Genomic DNA, 21,008 nt, shown 5'->3' on the forward strand with positions numbered 1-21,008 from the left:
GCCTATCCCAACAATGTCGCACAAGTCGTTGATGGTACGACGTCGATCTTCGTGAATGGCCTGCCGAATCTTCGTAAAATTTTCGGGCGTTGTGCTCGAAGATGGTCGTCCAGAACGCTCGTCATCATCGACAGAGGTTCGGCCATTTTTAAAACGTGAATGCCACACAAAAGTTTGTGCACGACCCATTGCGGACTCCCCAAATGCTTGCTTTAGCATTTCATAGGTTTCCGTAGCCGTTTTGGCGAGTCTTTGGCAAAATTTGATGCACACTCTTTGTTCATGAAAATCCGCCATTCCGAAATCGCAGGAGGGTCGGTGTAATGCACTACCAAAACGCCCGTAACTAAGAAACAATTGCTAATTCGATGATGCCGGCTGGCACACTGATTCACTATGTATGTAGGCCGCACCCCCTAGCGGCAGAAGCTCGTACTACATCCGGTTCGCCCTCTATTGACACAGTCTTTAAACTTTCCGATTGCACCTCGTATAATTGATCGAGCTGCAGAAACTGAATTAAGATTTTAAATGTGTGCAATCGATATATATAGATGGCTCTAGTGTAGTCTCCAGGTTCTCCAACACGGTTGAAACAAGAACCTGTTCCAGTTATTGGGATTGCGATGTAGTATTATTTGTTGATGAAGTGGAGCATGTAAAGTGTGTGTTTTAAATGCAGAGTTTTTGTGTATGTGCGTTTAAGAAGTTTTGGCATTAGATTAGTAAAAATTCTTCGTTTTAATACATGTTCGTAATTAAAAGAACTAAGTTATTTCCTTCGATGTATAAATAATGTCTTCATAACTTGGCATTTTTTTTAAATTCAACGGACTATAAATCATGCATAATAGTTTAATATCATTACAGCAGCTCGTGAAGACATTAAAGGTTTTGAATCGTCAACAATGAGCTCGTCAGGATTGTCCAAAACTGTTTTATCATCTCCAGGCCAGAGTGAGTCCCAGGCTTCAGAACTCAGCAGCAGTCTCACTTCATCTTCAGCTGTTTTAAGTCGCCTTAAATTTGAGCATTCAGTTGATCAGAGTCTGTCACAATTATCACGAGATGGTCACAATAAAAGACTGAAAATGTTACGAAAGGAACTGGACTATTTGCATATTACTGCCTGGAGGTATCAGCCTATTGACAAATACATTGGGCAATAAGATTTGTAACAATGATTTCATTGTTGAAGAAAGCTGGTAGTTACATTTTTGGCTTTGGGAGGTATGAGCCAAAAGATGAAACTGCTATTGATATAGATTGCATCATTGCTAACATAGAAACTGATGAGTCAGTTGGTGCTACATCAGAAATAACTTCATTGAAGACAGATGGAGTGAATATTTGTCAACATTGTGTTGGTACAATAACGTCACTGTATACAGATTATGGTATAATTGATGGAACTTTATATTTTGACCTTCGTGATGCACCAGCAGAAATGTTACGTGAAGGGCATCGTGTATCATATCTTGCCTTTCGTAGGAAAGAAAATGAAGAGTGGAGGGTTCGAAAAATTTTTTGCATACATGATGAAAACTGGGAAAAGTACTACGAAGATGATGATACTGTTAAGGTTTTAGAACCACAGTGTAAGGATGTCATGAAGAGAAACATTGTTTGTCAGGTTATTCAAAGAGAAGGACGAGAAGTGATTCTTATGCCTGGAAATATTCGCTGCAGTTTGGATGAAGTGATAGCTGAATTCATACCATTAGAAGGTAATGTTCAGTGAGATTTTGCTAACCAAATTAAGGAAAGATGTTAATCACAATAATTATATACAACACTGTTTAATTTCAGTAAAATTGCAGTATCAGCACCCAATGAAATACTATAGAGCTGCATTTTCTTGCTTGTAAACAGTAGAATAAGACAATTGTTATCATGAAATTGACAAAAAAATTACATCCCAGGTCTTCTAGCACCATGCAGATTTAAACCTGATTTCCCTGTCTCGTCTCTTCTACCCACACTTAATGGCTGAATCGAAAACAAAAAATGAATGGGTTGACGCTAATTCTTTCTTCTATCTTGTAAGAGTCATATTTTGTAGCGTGTATGAAAGGATCAATACTACTGTACTTTTTCCATGAATTGATAATGGAATAATACCATTGTTATGTACATGTTATTTAGAGACCAGTCCTGCATTTCAACCAGTAATTGTTACTGAACTGAGACTGGTCTGTTTGTGTAAGATCTTTTGCATGAGAAAACTTTCTTTATCATTGATGTGTGCCTGTTTTGATCACGCACTATTTTGACACTGACATCTGTAATTGTTACTGAAAAGTTCAAGTAAATGTTTATTACTCTAGTGTTGGCTATACTTATATTTCTCTGGTAGAACTTAATTCAGTGACAGGTTAGTGAAGTTTAATTTTACTGTATTTAACAGATAATATTAAAGAAAGTTAGTTTTGTTTTATTAATGGTATGTTTGTGTTAAGTTAGTAAGCATGAATAAAACTTTATCACAAATTTTGCAAGCGCGTTGGCCATAGATATAAATGCATACCAAACTCAAGTACATATCTGTGTAGAAACATTGTTTTATATTTTGTGTTAATGTTAAGAGATTTAAAATTTGTAAAGGCCTTTGTTTATTGACTGTACAGACTGTGTTTTAACTTTTATTGTCTGTGTGTCGCAGGTCGTGTATGGTCTAGCTTGCCACGCATTACAATAATGTACTGTACCATTAAACTCTTCTCCCCAAGGTTAAAATCTGGCTGTTAGCCCCACAATACAGGGATTTAAATCACCTGTTTCTATACTATAAATGTTAAATTATTTTGCAAGGCAATTTTTTTGGCATCCACATATTAATATGATAATAAATTGAGGAGTTGAATTATGTAAATGTATATGTATCAAATTTCAAATTTTTTAATGTTCAGACAAATTTACTTTGCTTTGTTACCTGAAGTTTGTTAATATGTAAGTGCTAAGAAACTTATTAATGGAGAGTTTTATAGATTCTTTACAAATCAAATGTAAGTAGCCAAAATTTTAGACACAATTACAGTTGATGTCATTAATATACATAATCCTATTGACAAACCAATAATAAACTTTCTGTAATTGACTTAATGCAACAGGTGACTGGGTGGTGATTAAAGCTGATGTTGAAGTGAATGAAGACATGTGTGATTCTGGTGGAGATGTGCTGGATGTAGAGGAGATAAGCCCACTCCGGTCTCGCATATTGACTGGTTGCATAACACATTGGAATCAGAATGGTGAAGGAGTTATAGACCACAATGTGTATTTTAGTCAAGATTCATGTGAACCTGGATACGTTCCTCACCTGGGAGATAATGTTGAAATTAAAGCAATTGAGAGTGAGCAAGGCAAACACATGTGGCGTGCTTTGACCACTGTTCCTGAGTTTTCACATAGTACAAGAACAAAAGCAGACCAAGGATTTCATGATTCAGCTCAGAACTATGACAAATTGGAAATCCTTCTTGAAGAAAAAAAGGGGATTGTTGTTACAAAGTGTTTGAACTTTGGTGTGTTAAATGTGGGTGAGGAAAGAGAACTGACAGCAGAAGTCACAAATAATGGAATTTATAGTCAGTTTTTTGTACGAGGAAAATTTCATTCTCGTCATTCTGAATCTCAGTTCATCCTCCATCATCCAAGAGATGGAGAATCATATGAGATTTATCCTGGGCAGACAGTAAATTTTCATTTTGGTTGTAAAGGAAGGTTTATTGGTAATTCATCTGAACTATTTGTATTTACCTTCAAGGGTTTCAAGATCGGTCGTAACCTACAGGTGGACGTACGACATCCATTGCACACATCCATAGCACCATCACATTATGAGAGGAGGTTTAATCATTATGATGCTCAACAGAAGGCTTACCAAACAAAGAATACTGGAATGTTGATTTCTGGCGTGAGACCCATTAAACCCCCTGCTTTTGTGCCTGTTCGACTGGGATCATTCCCAATTCCAGATAGACTGCGGCAGGCAGTAATAGGAAATTGTGGGCAGAAACGAAGCACTGAAGATGTTAAAGTTGCTGTAGAAAATGTTGTTCCATGTCTCATCTCAGATCTGAATGTGTCAAACTACACGGATCGGTTCCACATGCTCCTTTATTTGGAGGAGATTCATGCTGTATTAAATATGCAGAACTATGACCTTGAAAGAGTTTGCTTCCGTATAGCAGGACCTGGTGGGGAGTTTCTAGCACTTGAAGTTCCTGGTCTTGCTGAGAGAAGGCCATCACTTCTCCTGGGTGACCGTGTTATAGCTTCCAGTCCAGTTGCACAAGACAATACAGGTAAGTGTAACATGACTGGTGTTTGTACCTTTTCTTCCATTATGTATTACATAATGCAGAAGATGTTAAATCGATTTATTTCATCATCAAAACTGCTTGATGCAAATTTCAGTGAAATCTGGCATTGGATGATCTGCATGAAAAATTTGCAGATGAATTTAATTATGGTTTGTTTCTGAATTTTCTCTGGAATGGCTCTTAACATTTAGTGCCAAACCATGAACCATTACAAAGAGTAACAGAAAATCAGGACAGTGGGTATGACATTTTTGAGAAGTGTTGAGGGGAAAATAAGCAGAGATAGAATTAGAAATTAAATGTTTAGATACATGGGAATTCAAAAGTTATTAATTGAATTAAAGGGTAAGTGACTACAGTGGTCTAAAGAGAAAAAATAGAAAAGGATACCAAATATATTCAAATTACATTTTAAGGACAGAGTAGGAGATATCAAGAAAATAGGAAAGAGTTGGAAATAAAATGGAAAGTAAAGATTGTGGGAAGTTGGAACAGATTGGCAACTTTTCATCCATTGGAAAAAGTTCAGACAGTGCTAGACACAGAATGGACTGTATTTAAGTGGGTTGGAATGGTTTAGGTAACAGGAAGACTTCTGGATTTGATCATGCACAATGTTTGATATTCGTGTGGGAATATTAAAAAGAATTACTTCTTGGTCAGAAAGAAGTAAAACATTCATATGCACATAGGTCATAAACCTTTCATTTCTGGATAAATATTGGGTAAAAGTGATAAGTAAAAGGATTTATGCAAAGTGTTGGGTACTTGGTAAAGGTAGTGTATGAAGTGACTTGTGCATAATTTGGCACCAAAGTTCTCACTATTAATTTTCTCCTATTTATGATTTTACTGTCTGTTATATTTTTCATGACCAGATGTAATGTTTTTCCAGATTTCCAGTTTGAAGGCTTCATTCACAAAGTGTTTAGTTCTGAAGTCTGGATCAAGTTCAGTTCTATTTTCCATTCTTCATACAACGGAAGCGAATATAATGTTTCATTTCACTTTTCCCGAACACCAATGAGACGATGTCATGCAGCTGTGAACATGGCACTGACACATTTAGGGCCTCAGATGCTGTTCCCTACAGCAGTGAAAGTTCAGCCACCGCAGTTACATTTAGAAGAAGAGTCACTGACTTGTACATCAGGTGGGCATGTCAGCTCAGAAGACATGAAGCATTATGCAACATCAAACAAGTGTTCTCCTGAGTCATCACCTTCTGAGGGATGGAAGAGCACACCAAGGGTACCAGTTGTTCAACGGTTGTTTGGGAAACACAGTAACAATAAGGACTGCCAAATACATTCTTGTTTTTCTGAAACATCAGTTAAGTACAACACAAGTGCTTTACACACCAACTTTAAAATGTCAAAAAAGGAACAGTCTAGAGACTTGAAACAATATGTTAAATATGAAGAAACTACAAAACCTCAATTGCTAAAAACTGGTATAGTGAAGGAAACAAAAATTCTGAATCAGCAGAAAAAGAAAGTAAAATGGTTTAACAATCAGCTGAATTTTTATCAAAAGGAAGCAGTATGCAACATATTGAAAGGAGAGGCTCGGCCTTTACCATACATTATTTTTGGACCACCAGGGACTGGAAAAACAATAACACTTGTTGAAGCTGTCCTTCAGATATTAAACCTTCTCCCAGACAGCAGGTAGGATGTTCTTTATTTCTTAGACATTTGAAACCAAGTGATTTAACACAAATTACCATATCACTTGCATGCAAAAGTTACCAGATTATAATCGTGGACAGAACTTTGAGGTATTAAGTTAAGTGCATAGTTGTTTTCCTCAGTCCATTAGGCAAATATTGGGATATTGCCTTAAAACAGGCCTCAACTGTGTTTTTCCATTTTCTTTCCTACTCATCATTTAGTCACGCATTGCACTGATTTGTTTCTTTTATGAGGCCATATCAACTGCAGGGGTTATTACTATCTGCACTGTACCATTATGTTTCGCATTTTCTTTTCACCTGTTCCTTGATATTTCAGTCTTGCTTTTTCACACAACAATTACATGAATAAACTTGCAATTTTCCAGACCGTGATAAGTCTCCCAGTAAAATAATTGTCTCCTGTCTGAGATTCCATTGTTCAAATCTATCTTTGGATATTTCTGTTTGCTACACCCAACATGGTATCCAATGAGTACCAAAGTTGTTTCTTCTGTGTAAAGTGGCCAGGGCATCAGGTCATCTGCTCACCTCCTAATGCCAAGATTAAGAATATGTAGAGCTGTACCTCCACTCTCCAATACTTGTTTGGTGGTGTTTAGTTAAGCACTAGGGAAACCTATCCTTTTATATGAAATTTTAAGCTAACTGGTCTTCATCTAAGGGCAAAGGTCTAGAATGTGTAGAGTTTTACCTCCACTCCCGCTATACACAATCATGGAATGGTGCTTGGGTACAGAGGCAACTTTGTCTTATCTTTTACCATGTTCGCAGGTTGTTGGTAGCAACTCCTTCCAACAGTTCAGCAGACTTGATTGCTGAACGTTTATTAGACTCTGGACATCTAATACCGGGGGATTTGGTGCGTCTTGTGGGCTATCATTGTATAGAAGAAGGGAAATTGCCAGAGAAATTGGTACCATATTGTACCACTGGAGATATCAGATCGATGGGTGATGATGCCAACAAACCAGTTATATTGGGTGAGCCCCTGAAGACTTCATCCAATGCCCAGACACTGGGAAGACACAGGATCACTGTCGGTACTTGCATTGCTCTTGGACAGCTGTACAAAATGGGGTTTACACGAGGACATTTCACACATGTCTTTGTTGATGAAGCAGGACAAGCAACTGAACCTGAGATATTAGTGCCTTTGGGTTGGTATTATTGTGTTTATTTGCTGTTTAATTTCTTCGTGAATATGTTCTGTCCTTGGAAATGATTCATGTCCATGTATGTTAATATCTGTTCTGTTTCTTAGCTTTGGTCACAATAGAATTTGTGACTAAGGAATGTGATGAGATTTCATGTTTTCACAGTGGTAAAAATGTGGATTTTGGTCATCTGGGTTGAACATGCTATTTGTGTTATTGAATAGGTTAGCAACAATAGATTTAGATCTACAGTGAATGTCCCCAAAACCAGCAAAGTATGACAGGCCGCAAAGAACTCATCCGGGAAACATGCGGACTTCCACCTTTCCATTCTTCTTTTTTCTGATTGGCAGATTTCATCCACACCAGCTCTGGACAAGTGGTACTTGCTGGAGACCCACTTCAGCTTGGACCTGTTATCTTGTCTCCTCTTGCTTCCAGCATGGGTCTGGCTGAATCATTTCTGTCTCGTCTGCTTCAGCACTTTCCATATCAGCGAGATGCACAAGGATTTCCACATAATGGAGGCTATAATCCTCGTCTTATAACGAGATTATCCTTAAATTATCGCTCAGTGCCAGAGATCCTCCATCTGCCAAATTCATTGTTCTATGATTCATACCTCCAGCCTCAGGTACATGAAGCAAAAGTGTTTTATTTAAAGTTGGAAATGCTATCTTTTTGACAACAGACTAATGTTAGCATAATAAGTACTACTCTTATACAGCTTAACTGCTATAATGTTACACAGTTCAGTAAGCCATTGTATACCACCTGAAGATGGTCTGCGACAACCAAACATAGTGGAAATATGGAAAAAAAGACACTGAATTTAATAAACTATTTAGACAGACGATATTCATTATTAATATTATTATATAGCAGGATGTCTTTGATAAAGATATGTGCAAAATACTCTAAAGTAGTACTTACAAGTGTAAGAATGAAATGTTTTATGCAGTAACATGTAACGTACATTTCTCACTTGTGATTTGGGTCAAAAATGTATATAGTATGTACTATGCAGTATTTTAATTTAGGAGTAGGTATGGTTGTAATACATCAATGGAAGGAAGTCCTTGGGAGAGTAAACTTAAAATGAACCATGATGAGAGGTTCGTAAGGACAATAACTGGATTCAGCTGGCTCAGGATGGGGTCTCGGTGTTGAGATTTCATGAACATGGTGAAGAACCTTTGGGTGTCATAAGAAAAGGAATCTTTTAGATCAGATGAGTAACTGCTGAAATCCTGTATAATGGAGTGGTTAAAATTTGTCTTATAAAAGGAAAGTGAATTGCAAGTTTGAACAATTTACAGTGTGCGATGATACTAGTCTTGTGCTGAATGTCCCAGGTTTCACAAACCACTGGTCCAGAGGCTGATCTACTGGCATCTTTGGCATCCAAGCTGCCTGAGCAGAGCAAAGAAGATGGTGGTCCACCAGCCCTAGTTTTTCATGGAATTAGAGGAGAAAATTATCAGGAAAAGGAGAGTCCCTCATGGTACAACCCACAGGAGGTAGTGCAAGCCGTGTCTTACCTCAACATGCTGTATGGTGCGGGGCTGACCCCAGATGATGTGGGCATCATTACACCTTACAAAAAACAGGTCAGTTTGCAGTTGAGAGACCATCATAATCAGGAAGTACTGAAAACAGGACCATGATAAGCCTTCATAAGAAGTGGGATGATTCCAGTGGCAGACAGAAGTATTTCAAATAATGTATGTGTTTTTCACACTGTAGAATGAGCAAAGAACACCTTATGGCCTGTGTGTGTGTCACATTCTTATGAGGTAGGTAACCTGCATGGCAAGGATCATTACTATACAAGTGTGTGAACCAAGGTCAATTTAAAACATACTCTTGCATATATTTACATTATACAATAATTGTATGAAGTGCAATAAATTGGTTCTGTATAAAATACAAGTACATTATTAATGGATATTGCCATTTAAAAGTTTATGGATAATTGAGCACGTGCTGTTATAACTGATTTTTGAAGTTGAATGTAAATGTTCAGTGGTATCTCTAGATGGGCTTGTGTGATGCTACTAGGGAGAATGTTTGGGATGATTCCAATGGAAAATACAAGTATTGGAAATAATGTAATTTGATTATGATGCTACATTTTCCTCCTTTTCTATATAATTATTATTGGGGTAGCTCAGCTAATATAGTGACTGACTATGGACTGGATGACCAGGGTTCGATCCCCGACAGTGGCAGAGGATTTTTCCTCTAGCCTCCGCATCCAGACTGGTTCTGGGGCCCACCCAGCCTTCGGTCCAGTGGGTACCAGGGCGTGATGCTGACCTCTCCCCCAAGCACCTATATGGTGTATAGTGGGACAGCTTTACTTTACTTTCTTAACATTTTAGGTATCATCATGCAGAACCCTAAGGTGTGACTGCCAGTGGTGAGTACTTCTAATGTTTATGTTTATAGGTTCATTATAAATTGAAACATTATGAGGCCAAACTAATTTAGTATGATTGTTTACTGCAGGTACAGAAAATTTGTGCCCTCCTCAAAGAGCTTCAAGTGCCCATTCCTAAGATTGGATCTGTGGAGGAGTTTCAAGGACAAGAAAGGAAAGTGATCATCATGTCTGCTGTTCGCAGCAATCCCACATTGCTAACAACTGATATTCATCATTCACTAGGATTTGTTTCCTCCCCAAAACGACTGAACGTTGCCTTAACCCGTGCACGTGCTTTGCTCATCATTCTGGGCAACCCACACCTTCTGTCTCAGGACCCTTACTGGAGAAGTGTGCTCAGCTACTGCATCGAGCGAGGTGGCTACACAGGTTGTGACCTGCCCATTGACTGCAGTTCCATTACTCTGGATGACAGTATATGAGGCATTGGGCAACATCTTTTGATGGTATTATATTAGTTCCTATTTAGAGTATTGGTGCCTTGTTATTTTGTCAGGTTGGCATATTTCATCATCAAACTTAGGCAGGCAAGTAATCTTTGGTGTAATATAACAGTATAGGTTGTTGGGAATGTACATACACAGCTGATTCAAGTGGAAAGGTAATGAATGAATTTACGACTCCTACTAAATAGAACAGAAACCCTGAACTGAAATTGAAAAAGCTCTTTCTGGCTCATGAGACATAGCAAAAGTGCATCCTGCAGTTAAATGGTTTATACTTCAGAATCATGTACCATATTTTCACAAATTTCATGTTTTCACCTTATAATAACATAGAGATGTGCAAAGGTTCTCATTTGGAACCAAACATAAGGAGTTCCATGAGAAAAGTTCAATAGTGACCATTTCTAGTGAATGTTCCTCTAAAATATTCAAATAATATTTTGTAACAAAAACTCTAGTTGGACTGTAACTCGGGTTGTATAGGTACAATACAATGTATTTTGAGCAAAGTCAAGTGCAGTTTAAACTTCTAAATCATGCATTTTCAGTGTTTGACATCTTTTCTCTTTACCAACTGATCAGTAGTGTTCAGTTTGTCTGCATTTCATTTTAGCTTTAGTATAACAGTATAAGCGGCCCCGGCCAAGTGGAACAAATGCTAAGAATAAAAAGAAGATAATGGTATAATATAATGTATCAGTACTATAAGAATATTTTTAACCCTTTCTAGTCAATTTTTGTAAGTGGTTCTTATGGCTGGTATCCCAGCAGGTGGAGCAGAGGACAAGGAAGGATTAAAATTTAATAGCCCGGTGGTAACTATATGTACCATCTGCTTCAACATTTAGCAACTCTGTTTTGCCCACAGAGTGTATTTATTGGTTCTGTGTGGTTCTCAGAATGAATTGCATTCATTTCCCAAAATAGCATTAACCATTTGATCTTTGTCATTGAGACATGTTGTGCTTTCTCTGGGGTAATTGAATTTTAAATATTTATATGTGATTCTGGATTCAAGGGGTTAAAGGTTTCATTTGTAGCAGTTATGTTTGCCTGGCAACCAGACCAGGGACAGAGAAACTGGGAACGATGGGAGAACGAATTTCATACCAATATGTAACACACAGCATATATGGGAGAAACAAAAAAAATCTGATTGGAAAACCTCAAGAGAATAGGCCAGTTCAGTGACATAGGAGTAGATGGGAAGGTATGCTAAAATGCATCTTTAAAGGACTAGCTTCTCAAAATGTGAAATGGACTGAAATGTTTATACTATATAGTCATAAGCAGACTCATCAGAAACCAACAGCAGCATTTGGCAGTGACCACAAGAAATAAAAAATCTGAGTCTGTTTTGCCAACAGCAGGGATGAACAAACTTGCCAGACTGGGTCAATAAAGTAATTTATGTAGGACTTGAGATATTCATCGCCCTGATGACGGAGGCAGTATGACCTCTGAAACGTTGGTTAACATCGACCAGACTACACAGCGCAACAACCCAGAAGACGGAAATCTTCAAAGTAATTTATGTCAAGAATTACTGCAAGAATAAACTTAAGTCATATACCAATCAAACACTATAAATGCTCACATTGTGACATTAATAATAAAAATTAATTCACTGCTGCTAACTTTATTGTAGATTTCATTAACAACCAGCAATTCTGATACTGGTATAAGATTTGTCAGTGAAGTTCTCATTTAAGGCTTCCTTCAGGAGTAATGAATTTGATCACTAAACAAAGGAAAGTCTTACATGGAAGAAATTATAAATTTGTGATCACTGAAATTGAATGTTAAACAGAAATAAACTTAAATCAAGCAACATTAAATGGGGGTTCCACCATATCTTCAACTACCATGTTACATATGTTTTGAAAAGTAGATATATAAAAAAACACATTAAAAATAATTAAGCCAAGTATGTGCATGGTATTCATTATCCATGTTTGCCTTCCTAAAAGTCTTGGGCTCCCCATCGTATCTGAAACACAAGACAATAGCAACATATCAACATGTTTCGCTTCTCAAAATTCTAAAATGTGTGGTATAACTGTAAAGAATGGAGAGGGGGAAAATAAAAGAATCAGTTACTGAACACCAACTGAAGATATGGAAGGAGGAAGCCAAAAGTATAGTGATTACATGGAATTCATAAAGTGATGGAATGCAGGGGACTGAAATGATCTATAGATACTGAATACAGGAACATATGGGAAGGGGAAGATTCTAAGGATGAAAAATATCCTTAAACATCTTGAAATCTATGCAGAACTACAAGTTCAACACATCTATTTTCAAGTTTATGTTTCTGTAAGGCACAATTAATTACAGAGCATTAAATGAGTGTGAAATGGTGAAAGAAAGATTGAGAAGAAAAGAATAAAGAAGACTATGTGTCAGTTGTGTACATGATCTCTGGTCCTTTAAATGGCATCTGAAAATGTTATATATACAGTTAAAGTGCTGTGAGTGAACACGAAGCCTTGTTCCATGCAATGGTTCTCTTGCCACTGTATGCACAAGGTATGGTGGTGCCTGGACATTTCTGATGTTTCTATCAATTGTTCAAGGAAGATGTAGCACTGTAGAAGTCATGAAAGTAACCTTACATCTTGTGTACGAGCTTTCAGTTTCCTTTCAATGAGGTTCTGGAGTGCCTCGGAGCGAACAGACAGGGAATCGATCTTCTCTATGAGCTGCTGATACGGAGATAAAGGCTGTGTTCCCATGACGACATGTCCGAGTTTGGAATCGATCTTGGCATCAAGACGTGCATTCCGAATCAAATTCACAATCCAGCATTCAGCTTCTTCTGGCTTCATGTTCAGTTTCTCTGCTAACATTCTGCAATTAATTCATTATTCTACTTTCAGTGCTTTTCACTAAACTAAAGAATTGGTTTATAGAATTGGTCTGTAGTACATTAAGATTATATTACACAAAAGGGAGACATGATAGTAATCATATATTTTTATCACAGTATAGTTAATATAGATACAAAATATGAAGTGTAGGAATGAACATGGATTTTTAAATAAACAGGGTTAAAGTATCCCATTTAATAATGGATTTATTTCTCAGAGCATGACACTAGCATGGTAATATGTAGATGACATCTTGAATTTCAACAGTAGATATAGCATCATACAAACAGGAATTAATAGTAGTATTAAAAACAACTTATTAAAGGGCAATAAATGGAACTTACTCCCTGACCATGTCCATTCTTCATTACCTTATGAAAAGTACAGGGTACAAAGTAATTAAATACAGATGCATCTATCTGACCTTCCTGACAAGTTAATTTTGCAACACATGATTAAAAACATTCTTCATTTGTTCACATGAACATTAGTTTAGTTTGGGTATTGTTTCCCCAGTACATAATGGAATTTGATGTTATTGAGGGGTTTTCTTTGTGTAATCCTTAAAGCATTACAGGTTTCAAATACTTGAAAACTGCAATTCAACTATATTTCCTCCCCCATATATGTTCTTGGTATTTCAAAGCACTTTTACTTTTATTTATTTCTCTTCATAAATGTCAGTTAAAACTACCTGGAATAGTAGGCTCTGTAAGAATGGACATTTGAACATTTTTCATCTACCAAAACTTTAATTCAGTGATCTTATTTTCCTGCAAGCATGATTCAAAAGTTTGGTCCTGTCATAGCTACTCACCCAATGCTGATGCACTGATGTATACGGCAAAAAGTCTCAAAAATCATAAGCCTGGCATTCTCAACAAACTCATCCAAAACAGCAATAAGGAAAAAGTCATTGTACAGAACCATGTGGCATTCATGAAGTTTCTGGCGAGCGCCATCAAAGTCAAAATTGACATACAGATGCTCAACAAATTCGGTAATGGGATCCCTGTAAGTGTAGGACTCCTGCAAACATGAATAGCATTGAAAATCCTTTATTTACATTAAAGTTCTGTATTCCTTGAAACATGTCTCTTAAAGTCCAAGCCTTCTAGGGCAATTCTAAACCTATCAAATTGTTGAACCCTGGGCATATGAATAGATGATTATATGAAGCATAGTACTGTATGTTAAAAGGCTGAACTGTTTGCTAACATTCTTTCCAATTTATCATTTAATTACAATCCTTTCAGACCTAACATTTTTATCCCCCCCCAAATGGTGTTAACTATTGTTAAATATTCAGGATAGAAAATATGAATTTATAAAACAATTACAGTGAAACCTCTATCCATCGTTCCCGGAACTATCGTTTTCCCGGATGCATCGTCCGTTTTGTTCGGTCCCGAATACATCCCATATAAAATAATGTTACATTTTCCCGCTTCTATCGTTCCTCGAACTATCGTTTTATCGCATCGATCGTTCAAAAATCTTAGTCCCGGCCCACAATTTTCCCGCAATGATCGTTTCTGAGAATTTAAAATGCTGGGTTTAGAGATAAATTAATACCGAAAGACGCATAATGTTTTTGGAATACACAGTAGCGGTAACCTTTTATGTCGCCCAACCAGCACATTCTTTTGGAATGAGGGTCAGCGGTGCAGGGGTGATAGTTGGAGTGAATGGCGGCGCGCATTGTCAGAAATTTTACGATTTTAATTAAATAGGGTGCACTCATATTTCGTTCCAGCGATGCCAGATGGCATGTGCAGTGTGAATTTCTTCACAAATGCTTTTATTATAAGTACAAAGGAAAGGCTGGCGGCACTTTTCATTCTTCTGGTTCATCTCGTTTCCAGCGGTTAAGGGTCTTCTACAGCTACGTTTCGTTGAGTTCGGCAGTAATAGTATTTCCATTCTTCCTGTTATTGTTCGCGAAGGGGGTGGGAGTGGTGAGGAAGACGACGAATGCGAGCCCGAAGCTTTGCCGAGTTTTGCCGAAGCACACGCTGCATTGGCAAAAGTGAAGTCGTTCTTTTATGCGCTTAATATTAGTGAACGTGACGAGGAAAACATTTTGAACGTGGAAAGTGCTCTGTTTGGTCTAAAACGTAAAGTTTCGACAAACCAGTTGTCCATTAAAGACTTTTTTGGTAAAAAGAAGTAACTTTGAAAGAGAAACATTGTTTTTTTTAAATTTTTAATGCTTTCCCGCATCTATCGTTTTCCCGCATTCATCGTTTTTATTTCCCACCCCCGCCGAAAACGATGCATCGAGGTTTCACTGTATGTTCACTCTTTACCAAAAAAATCAAGTTACTGTAATTTTCAAAATATAAAACTACAAGTGACATAAGCATACGGCTGGCACCATAATTCTAGTCATTTGTAATTTCCTTGTATTAGTCTGCATAAGGCTTTTCTCTACCTTCCATTACTTAAATTATGTAACCAGATATATATTAAATAGACACCAAAGTGTGTGCATAATTTTTAGAAAAACATGAACAAATGTTAATGACTTCCCAAGACACAGAACCAAGTTGACAGCAAAATTAAAGTGAAGACTATTCTTTGCTTAGACAGCCATATCCATTAGTGAATGAGAGGGTAGGGCAGTAGACTAGCACTGATCGAAAAGTAAAAACATGCGAGTCCAAGTTGTGTTAGTGGGGTGGTGTCTTTGGTTAAAAATATTGATGTTTTGAAAGGGTTTTAATTATTTATGCTGGCAATTTTTCTCTCATGGTTAAAAGTGGTTTAATAAACCACATTAAGAACATTTGTGCAAGCAGCTAGGCTTGATCTTTAATGATAAATATTTCAGTTAATGTCATCAAAACATAATTTACTTTCTCTAATGCCTGCAGTTATGGTCTACCGCAATTTTCGGCATATCTTACCTGCTGGATAACCTTCACCAAATCTTTGAGAGCACTGCGCCTAGACCGAGTGATGATAACAGCAGTGGCCAAATATCGTAAGATATGAGGACACATGGTCTGGATTGCATTCAGGTATCTACAAACCCAAAGACCATGTCTAACTCTAACAATGATTATCAGAATAGTTTGTGTTTGAACAAAAATTAAGAAGTTGTATGTCAATATCAGAACAAATATACAAGAATGTTAGTACACTGAATCATGTCCTCCCCCCCCCCCCCCCCCAATCAGAATAAAATAAATAATATATTGTGGAATTAAGGTCTTGTATATTAATCTCTCAATGCAAGAAAATGTTTTCCAGAGTGGACATGTTGTCATCACAATGTATGTCCACAATTCCCAAGGAACTCAATTGGGAAATTTCAACTGTTCGCGTATCTAGATTTGCAAATATTTGGAACCAAAAGATGAACACCAATTCTGGAAAACATATTCAGATGATGATGATGATGATCTATTCAGAAGTTACAAATTAAATTTTGATTGAGAACTAAACTCTATGCACAAAAATTCCACTTCTTTATCTGACAAATATTACCTCTGGCTCTAAGTTTCTGTGCCCACACATGACATTTAAATGTACAACACATAACTAGTCTCCTATAACTAAACATTCTATTGTCACAATTATGAATACCAACTTACTGTGGCCTGTAGAGAAACATCTCAATAACAAGATCCCTCCCTTTCTCATGATTGAAGAACACAAATAGACTCCAATGAATAAACCATGTTCTCTGATGTAAACTCTGCAGAGCTGACCCAAATGAGTTGTTGTCAATATATTCACGGAGCTTGTTCAGGTCTTCTAGTGCTGTGTCCCAGTTTTGCAACAGAATCTCAGAAGCAAGTTTTCCCCACAACACATTTAAATAATTCTGTGAGCAAATACAAACATGTTAGAATATTGGTCATCAAAAAGTTTGCTTATTTGGTCATTTTATGACATTGTACCAACTGCTAAGGTTACACAACATCAAAAAAATATGATGTGCACACGCGCACACATAAAAAAGCAGAAGTTACCTTGTCGCTGGTTGGCATGACAAGAATGTAGAAGTACAAGTAGCTGGTGGTGAGGGAGTAGTTTCCACACTCATAGCGATATTTTGCCAACTTGTACATGCTCTCCATTATATGGGGCTCACACTGGACAAAAAATATAAATATAAAGTACATGCAGTAACAGTAAATACAACAGCCATGAAGAAATTCAAGGTTAATGATTTATGTAATGAAGCTTTACAAACTGATATGTCACAAATGGCCAATTGAGAAATGCAGAAGATTAAGAATTATAAGTTGAAAAATGTGTGGTACTGTCCACAGATCACGAGAAAAACCCTGCTGGGGGAAGTCGTTTCTGGTGCGGTGCAGGGGAATGTTACTTATCAGCTGGACTAGAGGGCTGCTATTGGTGGGAAGTGTGATACGTCAGAGTTTTACACTACTACACACAGACTGAAAACATTAAGAGTAGCATGTAGTGAGTAGCATGTAGTGAGTGCACCTGTACTGTGTTCTGCAGGTGTTGCGATAATATTCTAGATTAAATTGCTGTGCTGCTGTGAGGTAATCTTAAAGCTGTACCCATTAGAACACATGAAAGCCTGTCGTCTGTTGTTCATTCAGTGGTTGTGGAACGAATGCTTTTAGGATCGGTCGTCATTCACCGCGAAATCTTGCGCATGCGCGTATATCGAATTCCTAGCAGGGATTTTCTCCTGATCTGTGGACTGTACTAATCCAAAGTTGGTCTGTGGGGTCAGATTCAAATTGGAGAACCTCTCAAAATGAAAGAGTGGTTGATTAACACCACTGTTTGATGACAAGGTTGCATGCAATTTCAACCATGTATTTCACTGAAATTGCATGCATTGTTTTATAATAAACTAGTCCTGCATTATTTAAAAGATTCTTACTGTTGAATTTAAAATTTCTGTTTGTAACATAATCCATATTTCCTTTAGTAAAACACATAATTTTTCTCTGAATCTGAGATAGTTTCACTTTTGTTTCATTGTGAATTAGAGTGATATGCACAGAATGGAACAAATGGAATGAATGTGGCATACTGAAGTACACCATGACCAATCCTTGCAGAATTAAGAACTGGAATGCCTGTCCAGTTATAGATTATTATATAGATCTTACTTTAAGTTCATCTTGAAGAAAATTCATTAGAGTTCTAGAATCTCGCATGGTCTCCATTTTCTTCATTAATTCATCATCTGTCATAAGTGTAAGAATTGGGTCACACGTTTCATTCAGATCTTGCAGCTGGTGCACCACGTTAAGACGCCGGGTTTTCATATCCTGAAATTATAGTAAAAAGTAAAAATGTAGACATGATCACACCTGTAATAGAATTCTTCTTGGGTAGATGCCCTCTGAATGCACATCTGAATCACAAGGAACACATAGTATTGCATCAACTTCCTCTTACTGATATACTGCCAGCAAGTCAGCTGCATAACATGACCATACCATATAAGTAAAGAATGAGAATGTGAAAAGTTCTTTTCTTTCTGGATGTCAATATCAGCACACAAATCTTTATATTTAATGTCTGACATATTAATTGTAATCAAATTACAAAAGTATTCATAACAGAACAATTTAACACATTTAGACATGCCATGCTATGCCATTGAGTACAAACTGCCTAATGCAATATATCACTTCTTGAATTTGCTGAAAATGCAGTATAAACAGAATAGTCAACACCAAGTTGAGAAAGGATCGTCACTGCCTTCCAATTGATCCTATCCAAAATTATTTGTTTAACCTTCACCATCATCCATTATGCTTACAATGAATTTCAAATTTTAAGTCTATATGAACTACTTCTGAAAGCAAATCCACAAATAAATTGCTTCAAGCCAGAGAAAGCCATCTTAATGAAAACACTCACTTTATAGTTCAGTAATTCCAAACTATATATCAATTCTCCAAGACCAGACAAACTGCCCACTGAAGTATATTCAAGTACATATTATTAACTAACCTCTGGAACTTCCTCATTTGGATATAGCTGCTTCCGAATGTCTATTGCATAATCCACCATATTTGTTTTGCTCAGAATATCTAACTTTACTTGAAGTAATTCATTTTCATCATATATCTGTAAAAATAAATGACAAGTTTCTAAAGTATGCTTTTGATACAGTAAGCTGTGAACTGTAAACATTCATAATGGAAGTTCGCTGTAGTGACAGTATTCTTGTACTGCATGGCATCACAACTCTGAAGACCACAGTCCACACTTTTAACCATTGTGAAAACCTTCAATCTCATAAAGAACATCATTATTTACAAAGTCCAACTATTCAAATCATGGGATTATAATGAGCCAGACATGTAGCTGAGGCTGCGGAAAAAGTAATATGAACAAAGTTCTGGTAGAAAATCCAGCTGAAAGGCCTAGATATTGTATAAATAACATAAGCAACCATGTTCGGTATGGAGGTTCAGTAATCACACTGTCTAATACAGATAACAGTAACCACAAATACCTAAGTGCAAAGTCAATTAAAGTAATATGTAACGTAATAGCCATTATGACTATCTCTGAAACTGATCTAATCCACACACACCAACAATAAATAGAAATAAAGTGGTATTAATGAACCCCATGTTAATCTTGGTGCAATGCTGGCATCTTGGTTCTGTACTCAGTGAGCTGAGTGGTACAAAAGACAGGGTTTTGTGGTGAATGAGTCAGTCGGAATTTTGAGTGTTTGCAACTCTTTTTCCCCCCCAACCCAACCTGAATCCTCACTTGGAAATTTTGTCAGGATCAGCCTATGAAATCCAGGCTTATGAACACATTCTCTGGGAAAGTGATTCAGCTTCATCCTAACATCAACAGAGGATGTGTTCTGCCTGAGAAGGTCATAGGAGTCTCTTATTCACTCTGAAAAAAATTATTTCCAAGAACATTTCCTCTTGATTCTAATCCCCTTTCTGGCCCTTAGAAGAGCTGCCATATCCTTTTTCTCCTTATCCAGCATACCTCCCTAGTGTCATCCACTTCCAAACACACTTCACCACTGCCATTACAACATACTCTAAGACTAAGCATAATCTACTCTATAAAGCTTGGGCTGACACAGACCATGGATATATTCACATGAAAAATTGTAAATATTCTGTAATATGTAAATACTTGGACCTGCCCTCTTCAACCTGCAACTTAATAATATCTGATCAGAAGCTCCAAAATGAGTTCAACACCAAGACAGACTATCAGTTCCAAAGTGACCCAGACTTGGACACTCTTCACAAACAAAAACATATCTTAAGAACAGAACATATGTAATATATGTACATACAGTGGTAAGTTTCTGACGACCAAAATGTGAATATGACGCCTAAGAGAAAATTTATATTAGAAACAATTATTGTATTTGTGCTATGACATGTTCTACATGCTTGGTTTGGGCCTATGAAGAATCTATAGAATGTAAATACATTATATTATATTATAAAATACGTTGGCGAAATCCACAAGTCAACAAATGATTACATGGCAGCAAAGTCAGGTTATAGTCCAATACCATGAAAGTTATTATTTCATACTTACAATTCGATTGCAGTTGTGGTTTAAAAACCGCTTACCTGTTTGGCGGACAGAAACTCGAGGAGTGGAAAAATCAAATGTCTATCCAAATACTGACCCATACGGGAAGTTAGATCAAACTTGGCCATTGCAAAATCACCGATAACCAGCTATTGGATGATCAAAAAATACCTGTAAAAACATATTTTGCAGCCCTGTAACATATGCATCCAACAATCACACGCATACAACTTCTTATACATTCGAAGCTAAAGACAACACACATACCTTCTTAACCTATCTACCTGCAGTCGTAAATCACAAATTCAGCAAGAGTTGTACAGCGCAAGGTTGGTAGAATAGATAAACCACCTAGGGTTGGTAGAGCACATTCTATGTTTTTGCCAACCTTTAAATAGAGAATAATTACTCCGGGTATCCAGCGCTTACAGTTTTATTACGAACATAAATACAGTATATTGAAAACAGTTTATTTCGTTATTTATTTAATGTAAGAAGAGTTATGTGTTAAAATATTGATCCTGAAATTTTA

The 21,008-nt window shown here is 36.9% G+C and overlaps 2 protein-coding genes across 4 annotated transcripts; one reads left to right on the plus strand and one right to left on the minus strand.

The window, feature by feature from the left end:
• Window positions 1-535: 535 nt before the first annotated feature.
• On the plus strand, window positions 536-16,083 carry armi (probable RNA helicase armitage). Of its 3 annotated transcripts, none has more exons than XM_022082102.2 (8): window positions 536-1,727; window positions 3,111-4,307; window positions 5,221-5,995; window positions 6,793-7,178; window positions 7,529-7,809; window positions 8,531-8,785; window positions 9,560-9,597; window positions 9,687-9,924. In XM_022082102.2, the coding sequence occupies exons 1-8, from the start codon at window positions 1,181-1,183 to the stop codon at window positions 9,778-9,780; spliced, it is 3,573 nt and encodes a 1,190-aa protein (XP_021937794.1). In that variant the 5' UTR covers window positions 536-1,180; the 3' UTR covers window positions 9,781-9,924. The 3 variants fall into 3 exon arrangements, with proteins under 3 accessions (XP_021937794.1, XP_021937793.1, XP_087213225.1); XM_022082101.2 differs by lacking the exon at window positions 9,560-9,597 and adding an exon at window positions 15,817-16,083 and having other exon boundaries at window positions 540-1,727; window positions 9,687-10,067; XM_087357099.1 differs by lacking the exon at window positions 9,560-9,597 and having other exon boundaries at window positions 540-1,727; window positions 9,687-10,576.
• eIF3e (eukaryotic translation initiation factor 3 subunit e) lies at window positions 11,691-20,873 on the minus strand. The gene is made up of 10 exons (XM_022082103.2): window positions 20,744-20,873; window positions 20,515-20,647; window positions 18,902-19,018; window positions 18,049-18,210; window positions 16,921-17,043; window positions 16,540-16,772; window positions 15,850-15,967; window positions 13,758-13,969; window positions 12,686-12,920; window positions 11,691-12,057 (listed from the first exon to the last, which is right to left on the minus strand). The coding sequence occupies exons 2-10, from the start codon at window positions 20,602-20,604 to the stop codon at window positions 12,031-12,033; spliced, it is 1,317 nt and encodes a 438-aa protein (XP_021937795.1). The 5' UTR covers window positions 20,605-20,647; window positions 20,744-20,873; the 3' UTR covers window positions 11,691-12,030.
• Between the last annotated feature and the right edge of the window lie 135 nt (window positions 20,874-21,008).

This window comes from Zootermopsis nevadensis, unplaced genomic scaffold, assembly GCF_977971745.1.
Source record: "Zootermopsis nevadensis isolate Lab colony 2312 unplaced genomic scaffold, Znev_1.0 Znev_ptg000028l, whole genome shotgun sequence".
Taxonomy (NCBI): Eukaryota; Metazoa; Arthropoda; class Insecta; order Blattodea; family Termopsidae; genus Zootermopsis; species Zootermopsis nevadensis.